The sequence below is a fragment of the Nannospalax galili genome, unplaced genomic scaffold (assembly GCF_000622305.1).
Source record: "Nannospalax galili isolate Female #2095 unplaced genomic scaffold, S.galili_v1.0 scaffold790, whole genome shotgun sequence".
Lineage (NCBI taxonomy): Eukaryota > Metazoa > Chordata > Mammalia > Rodentia > Spalacidae > Nannospalax > Nannospalax galili.
Genome location: NW_008328334.1, coordinates 313,009 through 334,726, shown reverse-complemented (window position 1 = coordinate 334,726; position 21,718 = coordinate 313,009). Strand labels below are relative to the sequence as shown.

Sequence of the window (21,718 nt, the reverse complement as noted above, 5' to 3'; positions counted from 1 at the left end):
TTTCATAAAATCAAAATGCAGATTTTAAGGAGGTGTAACATGAGTTCTTTTAATTGATCAAAACATCCTGAATATGTTTTACAGATATTGTTTCTATTAGCAAATTAAAACTGAGAAAAATTAGAATAAATTCACATTAAAAGTTATAAGCAGTAAATACAGCACTACGACTACTCTTAATTATATATACATGGGATTATATCTGAACAAATACAAATTTCAAGATTGGATAACTTATCAAATGAACTACAAAATCACTTCTAAAAATGTTAGAATTTTTAGAAAATTTAAATGTGACTTTCACAAATAATTGCAGAAAAATAATAGACCTATGTTTTTAAAGCTAGATTTTCTTCAAATTAGTTTTTTAGGCACCCAAGAAGTTTTCTTATAAAAGTATCAGATTTTATTTCTCTACAAATAACATAACAATCTTAACTGGCCCTGCAGCTTTCAAGAAGTGTAATATTCACAAACATCATTATAAAAGTAATACTGGCTAATCCCAGACTGGTCACACTGAGGACTGTACTACAGTGGAAGGTGGCAGTAAAGATATCTCAGCATGTCACATTCAATATGATAAAAGCACAATAAAAATATCTGAAATTTAAAATATTTAAATATCTCCTGTAATTCATCATTCTTTACTGTCATTTATGGTTAACACTTGAGAGTTTGTCTGGAAGAACCACTTGAACACTGTCAGCAAGAATATGAATCTGTGTCCTCATATAATAAATAGCTAAAACTTGAGTTTACTAAAAGGAATTTTTATATAATTTAGGTAGTTCAGAGTTCAGAACAGCCTGTGTTCCTTCTCATGATGGCTTACTATGAATCCATAAATTTGAAACTCACTTAGTACCCTTGCATTTATAGATAAATTATAAATACATTTACCAGATCATTTAATATGCCAGTTCTTGATAATTTGGATAAATTTCCTTGGCAATTTCAACACCTTTTGAACTCACTCTCTATTGACAGCCTAAGAAACAATTGGGATGACTTAATCACTGCTTTAATTCATGTAGGCTGACTGACATACTTAAAAAATGCATGCATAATTACTCGCCCCAAACTGACTTTTACTAATTGAAGTCACACTTGTTCTTCAGAGTCTAGAAGAAAATACTATTAGAAAAACTAAATCCATTTAAATTTCACTTTAATTCATTATAAATGCTTTCCTTCATGTTAATTATTCCGTAACTGTCTGACAATTCCTCCTTGATAATACATTCAAGTTTCCTTCTTGTTTCTATTATCATGTATAGTAGTCTATTACAATATTGAAATAGTGTATCTTCTATAGAAATAATACTAATCAGGGCTTTTTTTCTTTTTTGAGATAGGGTCTCCCTGAAGCCCCAGCTGGCCTGGAATTCACTATGTTCAGGTGGCCCTTAAACTTATAGAGATTCACTTTCCTCTGCCTCCCGAGTGCTGGGATTAAAAGGTGTGTACCACCACTCCTAGAAATAATCAGGGATATTTTCAAAGTCATACATCTTCATATAGTAAGTCAGTAAAGTGATATTTTAATTAAGCCAAGTCCACATGTATAGCAGACTGCCATTTCTTATAATAGTTGTTTAAATTTTCTGATTTTGAATGAGTCATCATCCAAATAGGAAGAAGTATGTCAGTATACTTGCAAATGTATGAATTCCCAATGTTAATATGTCTATGAAGTTATGGCCTTTCTTTTTTAAAATAGATGTCATATCTTATCACAATTGTTTCTGCATTTTGTTGTTTTGTTTTTGTTATTAGCTTCCAAACTTCTGATGCTGGTATCTGGTTGTCCTTAAAATATTTACCAAATATAGAATTCCAGACTCTATTTTACTATAAACTCAGCCCAGACACAGCATCAGAAGTTAACATGCATGTGATGCTACATTATACATCTGCTTTTAAACAGTAAGCTAGGTTGTATGTGTTCTTAATTGAAAAATAAAATAAAATAATGGAATATTTACAAGGTCATTTTTAGAACAATCTCTTTTTGCTTATAGATTTCTAAGATAAAAAGATATCCTTCATTGATTTCCTTCATGTAAAATGATTGCTCACTTGTCTACACAGTAGAAATGGAAGGGACAAAGTTGCTATTTACAGATTCAGGGAAACTAATTTCCTCCCACTCCTGTAGAAAGATAAAGTAGCTAACAAAGTGTTTGAAGCCTCTACTAACATGTCTCCCTCATAATTCAGAAGAGGGATTGTAACTCTTATATCCTGCTCACCAGTGTCTAATAGATGGGCCACAGCATGCCATGCAATTGCATTGGATCAGCAACTGAGCAGCCCATAGGAATTCTGCTCAGTTGCTTTTAAAGTGAGAAGGTGAGATGGTAAAGATAATTAACTCTTTGTTTAGTCCATTGAGAAGTTATTGTCAAGAAGGTTATAGTGTTTCTGGGCAAATTATCAACTACCTCAAATGAAAATTGGACAAAGAGTTTTATAACCAACAAATGAAAATCAAATTTTCCTTCCATGTTGTAATACTGAGCGATGTCTCCTCAGGTGAGAAGAGCAGAGTCCTGCTCTGTATTGTTCTGAATTTGCAGTTCATACAGTGCTGTGCTGGAGCCAGAGCCCTTCCACTCTCAGAGTTGATTGTGCTTAGTATCTTGTTTCCAATTCCACATTCAGTGGTATCAGCTTGCTAGCTTAAAATCAACCATGATGGGAGTATTTACTGGCCAACATTGTACATTTTTCTCTACACAGAGAGAGTTGTTAAACATTTATCAACTTAATTCTCACTTTAAATGAGGGGTATCTTTATGGCATTCAAAAATTCATTTAATATTGAAGTCTTCTGGTTGTAAAATCATGGGACCAAGTGGCACAAAACAGGCAGTGATTTCTATCGTCACATGACTAGATCATATAGCTTGTCTGGTTTTAAGGCAACATTTTCGATATCCTGGATGCTTTTTCCATTTAAGTGTTCGGTAGGACAGTCATGACTGTACCCTGGAACATCACTGATTGTTGACACTGTATAGGATGCACTGCGGAGAGCATCAGACTGGGAGAAGCCATTGCCAAACTGGATTTTGTATTGGTTCCAATTTCTTCTCAGAATTGCTTGAACCTGTTAATCAACATCAAACAAAAGGAGGAATCCATTAATTGGAATGAAGATAATGTATTTAAAGGGCAACAAAACATTTTACAGAAAAGTTTTATTTTTTTAAATTAACAAGTGAATAATATTACTTAACTTTCTTATTTTATTATTACAGGTTGAAAGCCAGGACAGGTGGACCAAGCCTTTAATTTTAGGAACTCATGAAACTGTGGCCAGAAAATTATAAGTTCAAGACCTGCCTACATTGAGCATTAAATGAGTTCAAGGCCAGCCCAGGCAACTTAGTAAGACCTTGTGTCAAAGTAAAAAGTAAAAAGAGAGATAGAGATATAGATATTGGTAAAGCACTTGATTAGTATGTGTGGTCCCCCAGGTTCAGTTTTCTATACCACATAGACACATACACACAAAAGTTGAGTAAAACACTTTCATATTTGAAAAGTATTACAATTAATGTATATTTTGATTTAATTAATATGTTTATTATATGCCTTGTCTTTGAAGCTATAACAACACAGATGCAGTGTATGTATTATTGTCAAAAGACATAATACATACCTAATTTTTCTAGACCCTTCACATGTCAAATTGTACGTATATCTGGTTTTATGCAATGGAATAAGAAGCTAAATACTGAGAGTATATAGGAATTGGAATAAATGAAAAATCAAAATAAATTAGAGATGCAGGGTAAATCATGCTCTGTCATCAGTAGCAGTAGTTTTACTGAATATACTAGAAATTGTGCTGTTTTGGGAAAATTATAGAGCAGGGCATTTATCCTTACAGATCTTACTTCCTAAAATAATGGAATATTTCAGAATGTCACTTCTCCCCTTCTGTATATTATATCTTTCTTAAAATGAGTGTGAAATTTAATGACCCTTCTATTCTGATTGAAATTAGAGATCAGGACTAGGTATGTCAGATAGAGTGATTTCAATTTTAATTCAACTGAGAACACTATAAAAATTTTTTTCATATTGAGTCAGTGAAAACAACTAAGAATAACCAAACCCATTTTAAATGCCACCATCTGGACATTACCAGGTGCACTAAGTATACAGCCTGGGTTGAGGCTGGCCACTTTTAGACCATGGATGCATCTGTCCTGTCCCTGTGGACTGATCTATGTTCCTCAAGTGTTTATTATTTGAATGGTCTTCTCAAGCTCTGACCCGATCTTTGACCATTTGTTTACTTCCCCCAAAAGGAATCTGAGTATCTAAAAATAATTTTCCAGTAATTTATGTACTCACATCCTCATGCAATAAGTATGTAGAATTATTGAACTTCCTATTCAATATAATTGTGTAAAATCTGTATTACATCTTTTAAAAAGTCTGTCTGGTTTCTTCTTATTTCCTTCTCCAAATTGCAAACATTCTTTAATGACAATTTACAGGATGTCTAAGCTGCATGGGACACCTAAAGTTTCTTATACTTTATCACTTAAGGTGCAACAAATTTTTCTTATCTTCATGTTTCTTTAAACAAAGGGTCAAATATAGCACCAACAATTTATCTAAGAAGAAAGTAAAATAAGTTACTGAAATTTCCACTTAATTTCTTTTTGCAATTCAAACATTGTTAAATGAAATTCTATAAACTCAGTAATAAAATTATTTTACCAGCAAGTTCAGCAACTTCAGGACATTCAAGCTCATTTGGTAATAAAAGCTGAGGAAACAGTGTAAAGTAATGTAAAATTGCTCTTGAAACAGAAGAATTATAGGACAATGCTTGTATTTATCTTGAACAAAATTATTACTGCTTTATACCTGGTTTAATAATTCTAAATGTACAAGTGAAATACTTAAATTAAGGTAACTTCATGTATCTATGTGTGAAATATCTTCAAAATCAGGAGCAAATGACAGCTGGAACAGCTTTAGACTATGTATTTTAAGTAAATATTCAGAGATTTAAATAAAAATATTTTAGATAACTTATATAAGTATTTTTAGATGGAATTCTTTTTATACTGATTTTTATACTTAATATATTTTTCCTCATTTATTATGAATGCTAGACTGATTAGGTACAGAAACTACACACCTTCAAGTTGAATGGAAACAACCTAACTTTCCATTAAGTGTTCCAGACAAATATTGAAAGAAACTGACAGGAAGAAACTTATCTGCTGAGATCCTAGTACTGGAAGTTCCAAAAGAAAAAGCTAAAGAAGCTCCAGAAGTCAAAACGGCTTTCAAACTCTTTAGATATTTGTTCTTGAAGAAGCGATGATCATTGTCAGAAACTGATTCTTGCTTAACAAGAAAATTATCAGAAATAATGGAAAGCCAAAGTCCTCAACTATGAGTTCTTCTTTACTAAAGTTAAAAATAAACTTAATTAAAGACCCATGGGTCTCATCGGCCTCTGTGATTAGAATGTTGCATTTTTTTTCTTGCTTCCTCTAATAAAAGATCATATTGATTCAACAGAATATTAATGAAGACACTCAGTAAATTTAAACGAGAAAAAATGGAAGGGACATAAAGACATAAATGTGCTTTCATTTTTATTGTTTTATGTAGTTTCTTTTTACAAAACTCTATTAAATTTATGAAAATTCATTTAGATTAATAGAGTTTTGTAAAAAAGAAATAAACTATGTAATTCCGCTCTCTCTCTTGCTCTCTCTCCCATTCTTGCTCTCTCTCTTGCTCTTTCTCTGCTTTTTGGCTTTCTGAGACAGGGTCTCCCTGTCTCCTTGTAGCCCTGGCTTGCCTAGAACTTGCTATGAAGCCCTGCTGGCCTAGGTCTCACAGACATCCTCCTGCCTCTGCCTCCTGAGTGCTAGGATTAAGGACATGTGCCACCACACACTATATCGTTCTCTTTATGAAATATGACCTCACGGCTCTAAGCAAATCTTTTTGCTCTTTTCACAAAAAATATCTACATTACATTGTTGTTACATATACCCTTCTGATGACCAGTCTGTCTATGTTAGCTGTACATATTTGTCTGAGAACAAGGGCTGAGAATGAAAGTGGCTCGACCCTTGTCAAGTTACTGTTAATTCAACTAGTAAGAAATGCTGATGGGAGGATGGAGCTTGGCTAAAAGTCAGAGGGAAGAGTAAAAAGCAACAACAGATGCTGGGCAAAAGCAAGCCGTTTGACCTAATGAGGAGAGCAATAAGGGAACCAAGGTTGAGGAAATGATTTTAACAAGAACATGACATAGTTGGAAGCACACAAACTGATTTTGGCAGCTGTCTCTCCATGGTTATGAGAGTGGGAAAAGCAAAGAGACAAGGAACCAGAAAGGGAGGGATTGTAGTATTTCTTAAGATGGGGTATGATTCATGCTCAAGCAGGGACTGCATCTCCAGAGAAGAAGAAAAAGGGACAGATATTAAAGATGTGAAGAACTGAAGGATTTGGCAACAAATCGGCTCAGAGTTTCTTCTTATTATAATTTTCCAATGCCAAGATGTTCTCAATTTAAGGCATGGCAGAAGAACAAGGTACTGTGTCTCTTTTGTTTATACAGATAAAGTGTAACAGGAGTACAAGGCATTGATTTCACTATTCCTTGGATACTGTTTCTGAAGGAAAGGGCCAATTTGAAATTTTGATTCCAGTATGATTAATGTTCCCATTTCTACATGGTTTTTCTTTGAAAAAATGGGTTACTTGACCAACGCAGTAACAAAGAGACAATACACTAGGGATGTAGTGAAGTTGGGTCATTTCAAAAACCCTTAAGAGTCCTCAGTTTATATTCACCTTTGTGTTTGTGACATTAGTATAAAGAAATTGGAATTATTTCCCTTTAGTAAAGATAGATACATGTTCCTAAGTTCTGATATTTTTCTAAGATGTAACTGCCAGAAAGAAAGCAGCATCATGAGTTTGAACACACTCCTGTGTTTGTTCTGTACTGACTGTTGCTACATAGCAGTTTACTAGTGATTATGTTGCAAATATTTTTTAAAATACACCAATTTGTTTGAGTATATAAAAGGCATAGCTTCTGTATTTTATACATGCTCTTTGGCATATGTTCATTTTCATCAATATTTAGTTACTATAGCCTACATTAGTTACTATAGCCTACATTAACAACATACAGGACTACATAAATCAGCATATATATAGTGTATCTGTAGGCATACATGATAAACGCTCCAAGTTTTCACATAAAAAATTGATTCATCTGCCCTTTCCAATAGCATTCTCTGTCTCCAAGTTTCAAGGACTGGTGGAAAACAGTCACTCTATAATATGGAAGAATCATGGAACTACCATCTAAATTACAAAGTACACTGTTTGACAGTACACTGTTATATACCTCTGTTATATACAGTTATAATTAAATATAATACATATCTGTATGTTAAACTATCTACTTAATCTTTAAATATTTTGTTGTATTACATCTAAAGAGAAAGAAGTAAATGTTTGACAAGTAAAATAATATTTTATATTTTTTCATGATATGTGTGTAATTTCCAATGATTTATTTTCTAGGAGATATTCTCATAAGTTATGCCAATTGGTCCATGTGTTCTCCATCTGAGGGTCTACGATGAGTTTCTCAGTTGTCTAGTGCCCATCTCTCACTTAGTTGCTGTTTAGATTTCTATGCTTTGCTCAATTTTGCCAATATCCTCCAGATGAAAATTTGTTAAGTAGATTAGAAACAGATAAAAAACTAAATCAATATAGATCAAACTACTGAGATATAACAACATCCATACACATAAGAAATACAGACTCAATTAGGTTTTCCTACTCTTAAGTAGCATAACCTTGGGTAAAAATCTAAACCTTTCCAATAACACAATGCCTTGTTACTCATTATAGGATTCTATTTTAAATTTCCTAACTCATTGCATTGCCCTCTGTATAAAAAAAAAGTTCATTTTGTTTTACTCTTTGTGTATCTATGGCAAAGTCTTTCCAAGGGTGTCATATTGAGCCTACTGAAAAAAAGAAAGGGAGAAATGAGAAATGTTTCTTGATAAAGCACATGCTCTATTAAGTTAAAGACTGCTCAACACTCTTTCTATGATAAATTCCATATGTAACACCCTCTAAAGTAGGTCAAAGACCAGATGAATAAGTCACTCATTGGATTATTTTGAAATAAAGCTTGCTTTTTCCTCCTTTTTACATTTAATATAACATGTTTTAAAGTGAAAATTTGTTCTACAAATTTTTTATGGTTTATTTTCTCTGATAAAATTGGTTCCTTTGGAGTTCATAACCCCATCTTGTTTTAACAGAAAATGATATAATAAAATAACAAAATCAATTAACATACCTCTCCATTAAAAAAGCAGAAAATTGTGGACACTAAAAGACCCTGTAAAAGAAAAAAAATGGAATTATCTGGATCTAAATACAAAATACCTTGCATTCATATCCTACTGGTTGCATAAGCGGTGAAGAACTGAGCCAACCCACACACAAATTAGATACAAGGCTTTTCATGCTGCCATCTGAAGATCGAAGCGCCCTACCTGATAGTGCATCAGGATGTGCATAACGTAGTCATAGACTTCCTCAGCAACCCGTCCTTCAGGACGCCATGGAAAAAGCACAAACTCAATGCCAAGCAGCGGCACCAAGATGAGTGTAGCTCTCACAGCCTTCATGTAGAGATTGGATTCTGCTTGGTGTGTAACTTTCAATTTGGTGATGAGAACACGTACAATATTTAATAGAAAAAAGAGGTTCACCTAAAAATGTAAAATAGAATATAAAAGTCATTTCATATTTAGAAGCCTTATGGGAATTCTAGTTTTATAAATCTTGGGCTATCTAGTGTACATATGTGATTAAAGGGGAGGAGGGGTTCTAAGGTATTAGTGTGTGTTTCTGGAACCCTGATGTTCAGTTTATAGGTACATGAATTCTAGTGGAATTAACTTTTAGAAAAATACAACTATGGTAGAATGATTTGGAAAATACTGAATTGTGAAATACTTGAGGCATTTTTATAGCTCATTTTCTTATGTAATATTTAAAAATTTGTCTCCAGTTCCAAACTAAGCTCTTAAACATAATTAGCAAAAGGATGATTTTTAGCAAAGTTTTTATTTATTGATTTTTTTAAAGATTCATATTTATCTTTTCTATTTGTGTGTGTATGCATGTGGTGTGTGTGTGTGTGTGTGTGTGTGTGTGTGTGTGTGTGTGTGTGTATGACATGTGTAGTCCCCACACAGGCTAGAGGAAGATATCAGATCTCCTGGAACTGGAGTTACATGTGATTGTGAGCAACACAGTGTGTGTCCTCTAGAGGAGCAGCAAGCACTCTTAACTACTGAGCATTCTCTTCAGATCTAACAAATGTTAGTTTTTAAAGCATCATCTTTTCATTAGTGTCTGTGCTATGTACCCTCCAAATGTATATTTTGCCATAATATCTATTTTTATCTTTTTGGTTTGCTTTTCATTTATTTTTGCAATAATCCTCATAACATATTTTTGTAAAAATATTCCTTATAACAGCTTTTAAATAGTACTATAATTTTTATGCTCACAAAGAGACAATCATACAATTGAACCACTTGATATTCAGCTAACATTATGTTAGAAATAAAATCTTGGGCTTCCCATAAAATTGTCTATTAATCAGTTTCTCTTAAAATATTTAAAGGGTAAAAACTCATTCAATTTTATGTCTTACAGGTTTTAGACTGAGTTCAACATTGTATAACCGTATTAATTCAACTGTGAACATAAAAATTTACAGCCAATTTTGAAAGAGATGCATCTTAGCTCTGGAAAAAATTGTTACTGAATATGTTAAAGCTGTAATGAAATGCTTCTTCTAAAAATAAAAAATAAAAAGATATTTTATTTATTATTTTTATTTTATGTGTATTAGTATATTGCTTGCATGCATGTAAGTGCATCCATGTCACACAGTGCTAGTGAAGGTCAGAAGAGGGTGTTGGATCCTCTGAAACTGGAGTGACAGATGGTTGTTAGCCACCATGTAGGTGTTGGGAACCAAACTTAGGACCTCTGGAAGAACAGCGAATGCTGTTAACTGCTAAACCCTCTCTCCACTCACTTCATTAGATTCTGTAATTGCAAATTATTATTTATTGGGCTGTAGCAACTTTATCAAATAGAAAACATTATCTTAGAAGGGATTCATAGAATTTTGAAAATGTAATTTGATGCAACAAACAAGAATCTGTGTTATGACATACACTCATGTCCTTCTGTCCCTTTCCCCTCTCTTTTATCACCTTTCTCTTTCTGTATGACTTTATTTTTATATTGACTGTTTAGTTTTCTTTCCTGTTACTTTGATAAAACTCTGACAAAACAGCTTAAAGGAGAAGAGATTTATTTTAGTTCACAGTTAAGGTACTGTCCATCATGACAGGGAATTAAAGGCTGCATTAGCTTGAATCAGCTGGTCACACTGTATCCACAATAAAGAAATGTGAAGCAATGAATGTTTCCTCATGCTCAGCTCACTTCCTCATCTTACACAGACCAGGATGCCCTCTGCAGGGAGTTGTTCTACCCACAATTTGATGAATCTCCCAAACCACTAACATAACCAAGATCATCCCCCACTGGCATGCATGCCCAGAGGTCCATCTCCAAAATGATTCTAGATCCTGTTAAGTTGACAATTAACACAACAATGGTTTAAATGAAAAATGTCCTCCAGAGGGTCAGGTATTTAAACACTTGCTCCTAGTTGGTGGTTGGGAAGGTTATGGAATTTTTAGGACATGAAGCCTTTCTGAAGGAAGTGTCACTGGGGGTGGGCTTTGGGAGTTTGTAGCCTTGTTCTACTTCTGATTTGCTCTCTGGTTTCTTCCTGGTGTTTGTGGTTGAAAATGTGTTCAATTCAGATTCCTCCTCATGCTCCTGCTTCCATGTTTCCCCCCACTGTTAAGGACCCACTCTCTGGAAATTTAAGCCAAAATAAAGTCTTCCATAAGTCATTTTTGTCATGGTGTTTTATCATACCAACAAAAAGTAACTAATACAGAAGGTGGTACCGAGAGTGGGTATTGCTGTGAAGAACCTGGCTACATTGTTTTTTGAAGGAATGTGGATGACTTTGGAAGTTGGGGCTGGAAAAGCAGTTGAATACTGTAAGCACATCTGAACTAGCCATTCAAGTAGGTGCCTCAGAAGTAGTTCTGAGAGTAATGCTGATGGTAGAGACAGGTTCATTAGGTTTCAGAGGGGAATATGCTCTGTTCACAACTGGGCTAGAGCCTATTCATTTGATATTTTGGCAAAGAACCTGGCTGCCTTCTGTATCTGTCTTAAGAAGTTGCCTGAGGCTAAATTAAAAAGTATGGAGCAATTTCTTTGGCAGAGGAAATTTCAAGACAACATAACGTTTACTCTATGGCATAGTTATTACTGGTAACTCTTATGCAGAGCTAAATGAAAAAGAGCAAGTGGTGCAGAAAGATACACAAAATGTGTGGTTTTCAGAGGAAAAAAAAACACTAGGAAGCTTAATGAAGGTACTAAAAGAGAAGCTCTAACTGTTAAGATTAGTGCCATTAAGGATAGGCCTCCTGCTTTGCCCTCAGGGCAAGACACCCACCTAGCTAAATTTCCAACATGTAAAAGGAGAAAGAGAAGGGCTTTTATCTTCTTAGAAAGCAACTGTTTGAACATGCAAAAGCTGCTGCTACCATGGTTGCATACAAAACTGATAGCTGAGCTTGCCAATATTGTCCATGTGGTATTGGCTTTGGAGGCATGAAAGATGCAAGATGAGGGAGTCGTGGCGGATTGTTCCTTGACAGTTTCAGAGAGCTGTTAAGGTCAGTAAAATGTGGCAGGAAGTAAACGTGACAAGAAGGCTCCAAGGGGCCCTAAGTCTCTGAAAAGGCAATGCTTAAACTGTATAAATGAAACCTGAGTTGCAGTGGAGAACCCAAGATGTCGGAGAGGCCAGAGCCATGAGACTCTGCCAAGGAAAGCCACATAAAAGGAGTGGAGCCATCCAGAGGGAGATGTTTGTTTCAGACAGCAAAGCTGGTAGAAGAAAAACCCTCTAAACCTCATGAAACTAATATCTTAGAGGAAGGACATGGAACCACAGGATGTGTTTGCCTTCCTGGATTTTGATCTTTGTTTGGTCCAGTAACTCCTCACTATGTCACCATCCCATCCTTTTGAAATGGGAAAGTATATTCTGCTATTGTATGTTAGAAGTATGTAATTTACTTTTTTATTTACAGTTATCAGTTAAGAAGTTAAATTGAGTCTCAGAAGAGACTTTGAACTTTGGACATGTGACCAGTGTTAAAGACTTTGGGAACTTTTGAAATTGGACTAGATGCATTTTTCACTATGATATTATGATATAACTGTGAGGCTATGAGGGGCCAGGGAGTGGACTGTGGTGGTTTGGATAAGAAATGGCCATGTAAGTTCAGGTATTTGAATACTTGCTACCCAGTTGGTAGTATTTTTTGGAAAGGTTATGGAGATTTTAGGACACGGAGTCTTGCTGAAGAAAGTACATCATTGGGGATGGACTCTGAGAGTTTGTGGCCTTTTCCCACTGTGAATTTACTTGCAATTTTTTACTTTGTAGTTGGAGATATGATCTCCAAGATAGGACCCCTTAGCCTCATGAATCATAAGCCAAAATGAAATCTTTTTCTATAAGTTGTTTTTGTTCATGATATTTTATCACTCCAACAAAAAGTATTTCATCCAAACACTAATTAACATATTGACCCAAATCAACATTTTTTACTTTTGCCCATTTTCTCATTGACCATTTTTCATGCTTTTAAGAGATTTAAGGGCAGTATCTCCAGAAAATTCATGTTGTGTTAATTGTTAATCTTTTTATTTTTCTCAATTTGACTTCTAGCTTCTGTTTTTTGTTTAATAACCTAAACATAAAATTTCAAACTATAAATGAATATATAATTTATATCTTTATGTTTTTATAAATTCAAAGAATGATAGCTTGCCAATCATCATAGCAAACAATAGTTTTAAACATGTCATGAAAATTATTGAGCATAAAAATATTGTACTGAGAATTCAGTGTAATATATGCTTTGAAAATATGCAGCTCACCAAAATCCTGCTGAGAACACATCTTTGAAATTGAACATGCTTATAGACATAGGAATGTAATAGAGACAGACAGAAAAAAAACATTTGACAGGTGTAGGAATGAAAGATGATGAAAGATGACAAAACAGCATGCCAGCTGTTCTACTATTCTTAACATAGCCCCCTTCTTAACATTCATGAGGCTTTCACATAAATTGCTACCAGCTTGTAGAAAAACAATTCAACAATGAATTTTTATCCACTTATAAATTGTTATATAATATTTTAACATTCTAATATCTAAAAATGTAAATTAATAGAATAGTAGAAATGTTGCAGTTTAGATTCATCTTCCATGGCAGGTCTTACTGAGAACACAAGATTAGAACTGACAAGGAAGTTCATCTTTATGCTAGCCTCTCTCTCTACAGTGGAGGCACAGTGAATTGGATACTATTCTCTGTGCCATTTTCTACGTCATTATGATCACTTCTGTGTATTTTTTAAATTTTTATTTATTATTTTTATTTTATATGTATGCTTGTATTGCCTGCATGTAGGTAAGTGCACTCGTGTTGTGCAATGCCCGTGGAGGACAGAAGAGGCCTTCGGATCCCCTGGAACTGGAGTTATGGACAGCTGCCATGTGGTGCTGGGATTTGAACCCAGGTGTTCTGCAAGAACAGTCAGTGTTCTTAACTGATGAGGCATCTCTACAGGCCCTACTTCTGTGTATTTTAAACAAACGTAATTAAAAAAAAAATTCAGATGAACCATATCTGAATTTCATTTAGCTTAGGACAAACCTAATTGAAAGAAACCTGGTTTTACTGTGATATACATAAAGTTCAATAATCAGTAAATACAACAAGACGTTTTCATTCCACCATAGCTTCAAGGGTCATAGAAGGAAACAGAGTGAGTCTGTATAGTAGCTGAAGGAAGACTGCTAGAAGACACTTTCATATACCGATGGCCAGCAATTCCACTGTGCCCCATGTGACCTAAATGTCTCACTGAACTCAGCAGGATCTTAAAGTGTGTTGTCCTTCAGTGCCACCTTGCTTATGGGGAAGTGTGAAAGAGGAAGTTTAAATGTAAAGGGGAAGGTCATGGTTAGAATGTTTTATTTATAAAAATTTGTACAAAGATTCATGAACCTACCCAAGATATTGGAATTAAAAGGGCCAGTGTGGGACTCTAGAGTTGAAACAAGGGCAGAATAATTTAAATTGGTGAGAAATAGTTTCCTAGTCAATCAATAAAAGAAACTTTCTACAGATAAAACACGTATTTGCTTCCTTTTACTGAGTAGCATTTTGGGTTGTACTTTATATATTATTTTTACTGAAGCTACATCACTGTTCTCTCCCAAAGCTGATGTGGTCAGACATTTCTGAGTTAGCTGCTGTTACATTTTACATTTGGTAGGTATTTTACTTCTGAGTACCTCTGGTTTAGTAGGTTTTTCTTAATTTTTTATTATTTTTTAAAATTTTATTTGTGTGTATATGCCTTCATGTATGTAAGTGTGCCTGTGTCATGCAATAACCATGGAGATCAGAGCAGCGTGTTTGATCCTCTGGAACTGGAGTTACAGATTGCTGTTAGCCACCATGTGGGTGCTAGGAATAGAACCCGGGTCCTCTGCAAGAGCAGTCAGTTCTCTTAACTACTGAGCCATCTTTCCAGTCCTGGTTTAGGAGTTTAACTCACAGTTAAAATTTCTTTTTTTTAAAAAAAATTATTTATTTATTTAACATTTCATACAGCACTTCTTAATCCTGGGACTGGAGTTATGGACAGTTGTTAGCTGCCATGTGGGTGCTGGAATTCGAACCTGGGTCTTCTGCAAGAACAACCAGTGTTCTTAACTGCTGAGCCATCTCTCCAGCCCCTCACAGTTAAAAGTTCTACAATAAAATGTTGCCTTGAGATTTTCTGGAAGCTTGTGGATGGCCCAAACAACCCATCTTAATTTCTTTGTGCTCTTCTCAGAACAAAATTATGGTCTCATACGGAAATTACAAGAGAAGAATGTTTTTAAGTATTCTTTTTCAGAATTTATTATATTCTAGCATTGTGCTGTCATTTAATAGGAAGTGTCTTGTTTAATCCTTAAAACACACATTGGGGTATCATATTGTTCTATCATTATGGACCAGTCATAGAAAGGTTGAAAATAAATCAGAACCTATTCTGAGATACCCATTCAACATAGGAGAGTCAGGGTTTTTTACATGCTTTGAGTGCTAAGAATACAAACCAGGACAGAACACATTTAAATTTTGTGTATAACACATGCCCTTATGATGTAGAAGGAGCAAGAGAGGAAAGTGCTACCAGCTTTGAAATCTTCATTAGAATCTATGCTAAGTTTTATTAAAGGTTAATAAAAAAAAATAAAGGATGCTAAAAATTTTATGTGTTGATTTCCAAATTGGCTGTCTTGTCAATCTTCAAATAAATTCAGAAGTGACACTTGCTATGCCTTTTCTACATCTGAGGCTAAGTACACTTCTTTCTTTGTATTACCAGTTGCAGTACTCATTTAATTTATATAATACTAGTGATTTCAATGTGAAATTTTCTCATAGGCTCATGTGACTAAAACTTGTTGTTCTAGGGGATTGTAGAGCAGTTAGGAGGTAGAGATTTACTGGAACGAGTAGGTTATCCAGCATATGGAGGAGTCCTATGGATTCATAGACTGGCTATCCATGTCTGTTTTCTGCTTCTTGATCCACCAACATGTGAGCAAAATTTGATGTTACCGCCATAGCAATGAGCCATTCCCACTGTCATATCTTCCTAGCTAGATGGAATTTATTTCTTCAAACCATGGGCCAATGTAAATCTAGTCCTTTAAGTAACTTCTTGTCAATTATTTGGTATCAGCCACAGCAAGAAAAAAAGTAACCAATATAGAAAATTGTGACTGAAAAGTGGGACCATTACTGTGATACACTTAGGTGGCTGAAAGGCTTTGGAGCTTATTTGCGAGAGGAATGTTGAAGACTTTTGAAGTGAAAGTTAGAGAAACCCTGGATTGCTCTAAGCAGAAGCTTTATGGACTATTCTGGTGGGAGTGTGCAAATCAACAATGCTGGTAGAAATAGACAGTAAAGGCCTGGCTCCTGGGGTTTCACTGGAATGAAGACTCCATTCCTGTTACCTACTGGCAATAAATGTAGCTATATTCTACCTGCATCCTGAAAACCTGAGTGAGGCTGAATGAGAAGGTAACGGACTAATTTGTTTGATGGAAAAAAATTTCAAAACAGCTTAACATGCAGGATATGGCATGGTTAGTGTTCTGTTCATGGCTTCACATTTATAGTAAGAACAGCAGAGGAGCAGAAAGCTATGAAAAGCATGCAGTTTTTCAAGGATAGAAGCTTGAACTACTAAAGTTGAGGACAGGCTAGGTATGGGCATAGTGGCTATAACTGTAGGAGATTAAAACCACTAAGATGGAACCTCACAGTTTTCTCTGGGACAAGAGGAAAGGTGCCATATGGGTAAGACACCACTCATGGAAAGCACCTGAGTATAGCAATGAAAATGTATAATGGCTGTAGACCACTGTCACTCTTAGATTACAGAAAAGTAGAACTACTTCCCTTTCTGTAACTCTTTTGTACCCATTATTCATCATTTCCTTATGTTCCAACCTCCTTCCCTTCCTAGCTTTCAGTGACATTCATTCCCCAGTATGCTTTATGCAGTGATTTTTTTGTTTTTATAATTTTCAGTTATGAGGGAGAATAGGCTAGTTTTTCTGCACCTGGCTTATTTCACTCAGTATAATGTCTTCCATTCTATTCTATTTATTAGAGATGAAAGCATTTCACCTTTCCATGGCCAAAAAACACCCCCATTGTATATAAATTCTACTTGTTTTTAATCTATTTCCCCATCGTGAGCATGTTGGTTGACTCCATATCTTGACTAATCTGTTCCCTTCTAGCTTGGGGTTTTACTTTTAAGAATGTGATTTTTGTTTTGTTTTGTTTTGTTTTTTTGAGACAGGGTCTCCCTGTAGCCCCAGCTGTCCTGGAACTCACTATGTAGACCAGGCCGGCCCTGAACTCACAGAGATCCACCTGCCTCTGCCACCCGAGTGCTGGGATTAAACGCATGCACCACCATGCCTGGCAAATGTGATCTTTTTTGAACTGAATTTAGTGAACAGTAGAAATAGGGTTCTGTGCACATTTGTACAATTTTCCAAGCACCACTAACTGTAGTGATTACTTTTGAACCAATTTATATTCTTAGCACTTAGTTTGAACGTAATTTGGCCATAAACATGTTGTTGATATCTGAATTCTATTTGTTGATTCACCATAATCCACACTAAAGAGCTGGCAGAAGTGATTATCTGTTTAATGAGACAATGTATTTACCCTTCCTAGAAATCCCTCCCTGTTCAGACTCTTGTAGCTTTAGCACTGTATAAGAGTGTGGAGCCTTCCTGATTTTCTGAGTTACCTCCCAAAGCATACCTTCCAATTTTTCTACTTTCTCTCTTTTCACAGCCTCAGCATTCATTTTGTGATGCCCTGTGCTTTCTTATTGTTGTTCTTCCATTCCTCTACTTTCTTCCATGTGGCCACTTATCAATGGCATGCTTATTTTTCTCTCCTGGTAGCTGCAAGATTTAAAGCTTGCCGGCCATGCTGGTTTTTTTTTTGTTTGTTTGTTTCTTTGTTTTTGTTTGTTTTTCTCTTAAACTGTAAGGAAATTACCTTGGAACTTCCTTTTGAGTCAATTCCTCTATTAACGAGATCAAGAAATTGAAAGAAAACTCCATTTTCCTCTGTAATACATGGTACCCAACATGGGGCTCCCTGAAGTTTTCAGTAACACAACAACCACATTCAAAAATACCCAATTTTGTACTCATATTAAGTGATGAGTACTGAAATTTCAGAATAGGTCAAGCAGTGCTCTTTCTGAATTGAAGCTGTTTCTTTATTGGGTCGTTATTATTGCATAGGTGCTGTGGTTCATTGCTGCATCAATCCTGTGTTTGCTTTGTGCCTTGAGAACTGATACCCATGAACAGCATCATCACTCAGGCTTTCTTGCTCTCTGATATTTACTATATTTGGCTAGAGGTAGAAACGAAGAAATCAGAGATGGGAAGAGGGAGAAGTCTGAGTAAAATTTTTTTTTCTGTCTCTTCTTTCCTGCTTGGCTGTGGTTTTGGCACCAGCTCTTTTCCTCCACTCAAAGCCAGAGCACCTGTAACACGACTTTGGGCATTTGACTAATTCTATTAGAACTGCTTTATCTTCACTTCAAGTCCAGCTGTGAAAACAATTTCCCACATTTGGTCCCTGATGCCTTGCTATCCCTTGGAAATTAGGAATTTACCTTGCTTGCCCACATCTTAAATGCAATACCTCCATGAAGCATGTTTAATTAAGCACTGTGAGCTCATCAATTCTGATGCCTAAGGTCAGAGAATAAATACAGGAAATATGAGCAATCGTGAAAACAAATAATTTTAATTACGTACCAGTAAAGCGGCACAAATTGGACCATGGATAATGTAGAGGAGATGGGTATCAGAACTGATCCAGCAACTAGGAAGAAAAGTAAAGATGTTACATAGAAGTTTTTCGATGAAATTAATTCTAATGGAAGTCAAAAAGATAAAACATCTTACTTGTCATTGTAATACAAGCTTCTGGCAATGGCGTGGATGCAGGCAGGAAGCAGTGGAAATCCTACAAATATTAAAGTAAAGGAGAATGAGTAGACAGCTTTCCTTATAGATGGAATTCATCAAAGAGGTCATAAAATATGAACTTAGACACTCTAGTAGCAAAAATAAACAGCAAAAATAAATAGCCACCACATATTTATTAAGCAAATGGTATCTGTATAGTCAGGCAATAAATACAACAAACTTTTTGCTGTAAATTATTTTTAATTGGTGGATTCCAGAGTTTAAGTCCATAATGTACTGCCTATGTCACAATGTTTAGAATAATTTATGTATTCATAAAATTTCTGTAAGATAAACAACTGATATTTAGAACATGATCAAATGTTAGACAAAATTGAAACTAACGAACATTTCTACCATGGGGGAAAAATTCACAGTAAGCCATTTTCTGAAGAAGACAAAGATGGTTCTTTCAAAAATGAAACCAACAAATGTTTTATAGAGATGATCAGAATGTCTCAAAAATCAGGTATGTATACATACATACCTCTTTACATACATACCTCTTTACATCTATCTCTATATAATTATGTATGCCTTGATCTAGGTAGATGGTAGATAAATAAAATTTCTCTTTTGTCTATGGAAATTATTCTATTAAGTTTGTTTCCTATATTTTATATTTCACATTGTCCCAATTACCTTAAAAAAACAAGTGTTACTGATTGCTTTGTAAGTTACACAATGTGAAGAGATTACATGAAAAAATTAGATCTTTTGCATACTTTTCAACAATTACTGACACCTCTAGTTTAACTATAAAATGAAAATTTCAGATAACCTCAAGGGTTTTTCATCTAGGACTTCAAAGCTGGTTAACACCAAGGTCCTCATTTCACACAGGACAAAAGAGGAAACAGAAAAGTGCAGATTCATTGTTTAAATTCTATTGTTTTAGTTATAATGTATTTCTGGCTGGAGGGATAGTGCTGCTGTTAACGGATAAGGCTAATAACCAAAATGTTAGTTACTATGTGTTTGGCCAGGATAAGCTATTAACTGGACTATTAAATATAGAAAGGGCATTGAATCATTAATAGACACATGATTAAAGAAAAAAAATGAATTAGTCATACTTTGCTTTAAATATTTCAGTTTTTTGGAAAGTGGAAGGTTTCAATTTACAGAATGATGATAAATTATATTCTCTAAAGTTAAAAATTGTTCTTAATCAGTTGAATAAGCAGATCAGGATAGTGGCACCTACCCCAGCCAAGAAAATAATACCACATCAAATGCTGCTTCTCTGCAAACACGGCCACCACGATGAGTGTGTGCAGGTAGATGCCTTCACAGAGCATCCAAAAGTAATTACATCCCATCAGGTAAAGATGAATGAACTGAGATACTTTACAGCTCACCTGTGAGGAAAAAGATTGTTTCATTTCTTGGTTTATGAAATGCACACATGTAGTAACAATCCAGTTTATTTTAAAAACCATGGGATTTTCTGTCTTGCATGCCAAATTGCATACACTAAAGATTCTGATTTACACAAGAAGCTTTTGAATTTTCACCCCATGATATATCTAAAGCTACTAACCATAGACTCCAGTGGTTCATGAGAATACTGTGATACTCCAGACAATTCTGCACATGCTTAAAGTCTCCCTCTGGTTAGTATATGTTTGTTTTCCTAATGTGTTCAGGCTATTATGTAATTATAAACATTTCACACATGATAAATAAAGTAGCCTATAGATGAATCCAGTTGATAGGGAGAAAAAGCACCAGGACACAGATAAAATTCCATTGGAATAGAGTTTATTAGCAAAGGAGCACATGCGACAGATTCCCTTCCGGGCAGAGAAAATGTCTGCCCTGGGTTATGAGCTGTGGTCTTTTTAAAGGGGGAGGCTTCTGCTTCTGGCAGAAGGTGGGAAGATATATATATATAATTTAAAGTTGGGTGGGGGAGCCTGTTAAAACCTGCCCTCTTTAGAGATCAAAAAGCCTGCTGTGTTGGCTGAACAGTGGAGAAAAGTCTGCTTCTCTTGACTTCAAAGACCAGGGTGCTTATCAACGTGGTTCCCCTTTCTCAGGGGCTTGTGAGGTCCATGTTGGTGAGGGGGCAGGACTATCTGAACCTTAACAATATATACATAACTTTACATCTCTTTTAATTGTGATTCTCATGATGATGCTTCTGTTAGAAAACCTTTACCAATTTTAAAAAACAATTAACTAAAACTGTCCCAAATACTTGGTAAGATTTTTATACTTTGTATCACTAACATAAAAACTTCTAAATACTACTCTAATGAACCCATACACTATCCAAATTCAAAATATGAGGTTTTCATGTGAGTATAAAGTTTAAAAATGTCTGGTTTCTCTTCCTCTTTTCCTTAGGTTTCTACTTTCTCTACTCTTACTGAGGAAGAAGGGAGTTCAAATATCAGATAATGAAAACACAAAGGAGCTAAGAGATACAACTTTATTCCTTAACAAGGGAAATTAATTTAAAGTCTTCTCAACATGTGTCAAACTTCATTCTCAGTCTGAAGTACAATAAATATTTGGTGGTAATTGCTGCTCTTTTTGAAATAAATATTATTGTTCTAAAATGCTCAACTGTAAAACACTGGAAAATAAATATTGGGTAATCAAGGGGTAGCACAAACAGCATTTGCATAGGTGTTACCCCAAAATGTTTGAACACTTATTTGTACAAATTTTATTTAATCTTTGAATAATCTGTGAAGCATGCATTATAAAAGGCCATATATTTTATGGAAAAAATAAAGCATGTAAAATTGAATGGTTCACTAACATTCATATAACATCAATTATATGTGCTTCCTAAAAAATTCTTAATTCTAATTTTATTGT

General features: G+C 34.9%; 1 protein-coding gene across 1 annotated transcript in view; it reads right to left on the bottom strand.

Annotated features, from left to right (window-relative positions):
* Positions 1–1,360: 1,360 nt before the first annotated feature.
* Positions 1,361–21,718, bottom strand: part of Calcrl (calcitonin receptor like receptor) — a 99,286-nt gene continuing 78,928 nt past the window's right edge. Inside the window, exons 11-16 of the mRNA XM_008826749.3 lie at positions 20,094–20,247; positions 18,824–18,884; positions 18,674–18,740; positions 8,592–8,810; positions 8,393–8,434; positions 1,361–3,115 (exon numbers count right to left, since the gene is read on the bottom strand). Coding sequence (XP_008824971.1) covers positions 2,891–3,115; positions 8,393–8,434; positions 8,592–8,810; positions 18,674–18,740; positions 18,824–18,884; positions 20,094–20,247 — 768 coding nt within the window. The 3' untranslated portion in view covers positions 1,361–2,890. The remainder of the gene's footprint in view (positions 3,116–8,392; positions 8,435–8,591; positions 8,811–18,673; positions 18,741–18,823; positions 18,885–20,093; positions 20,248–21,718) is intronic.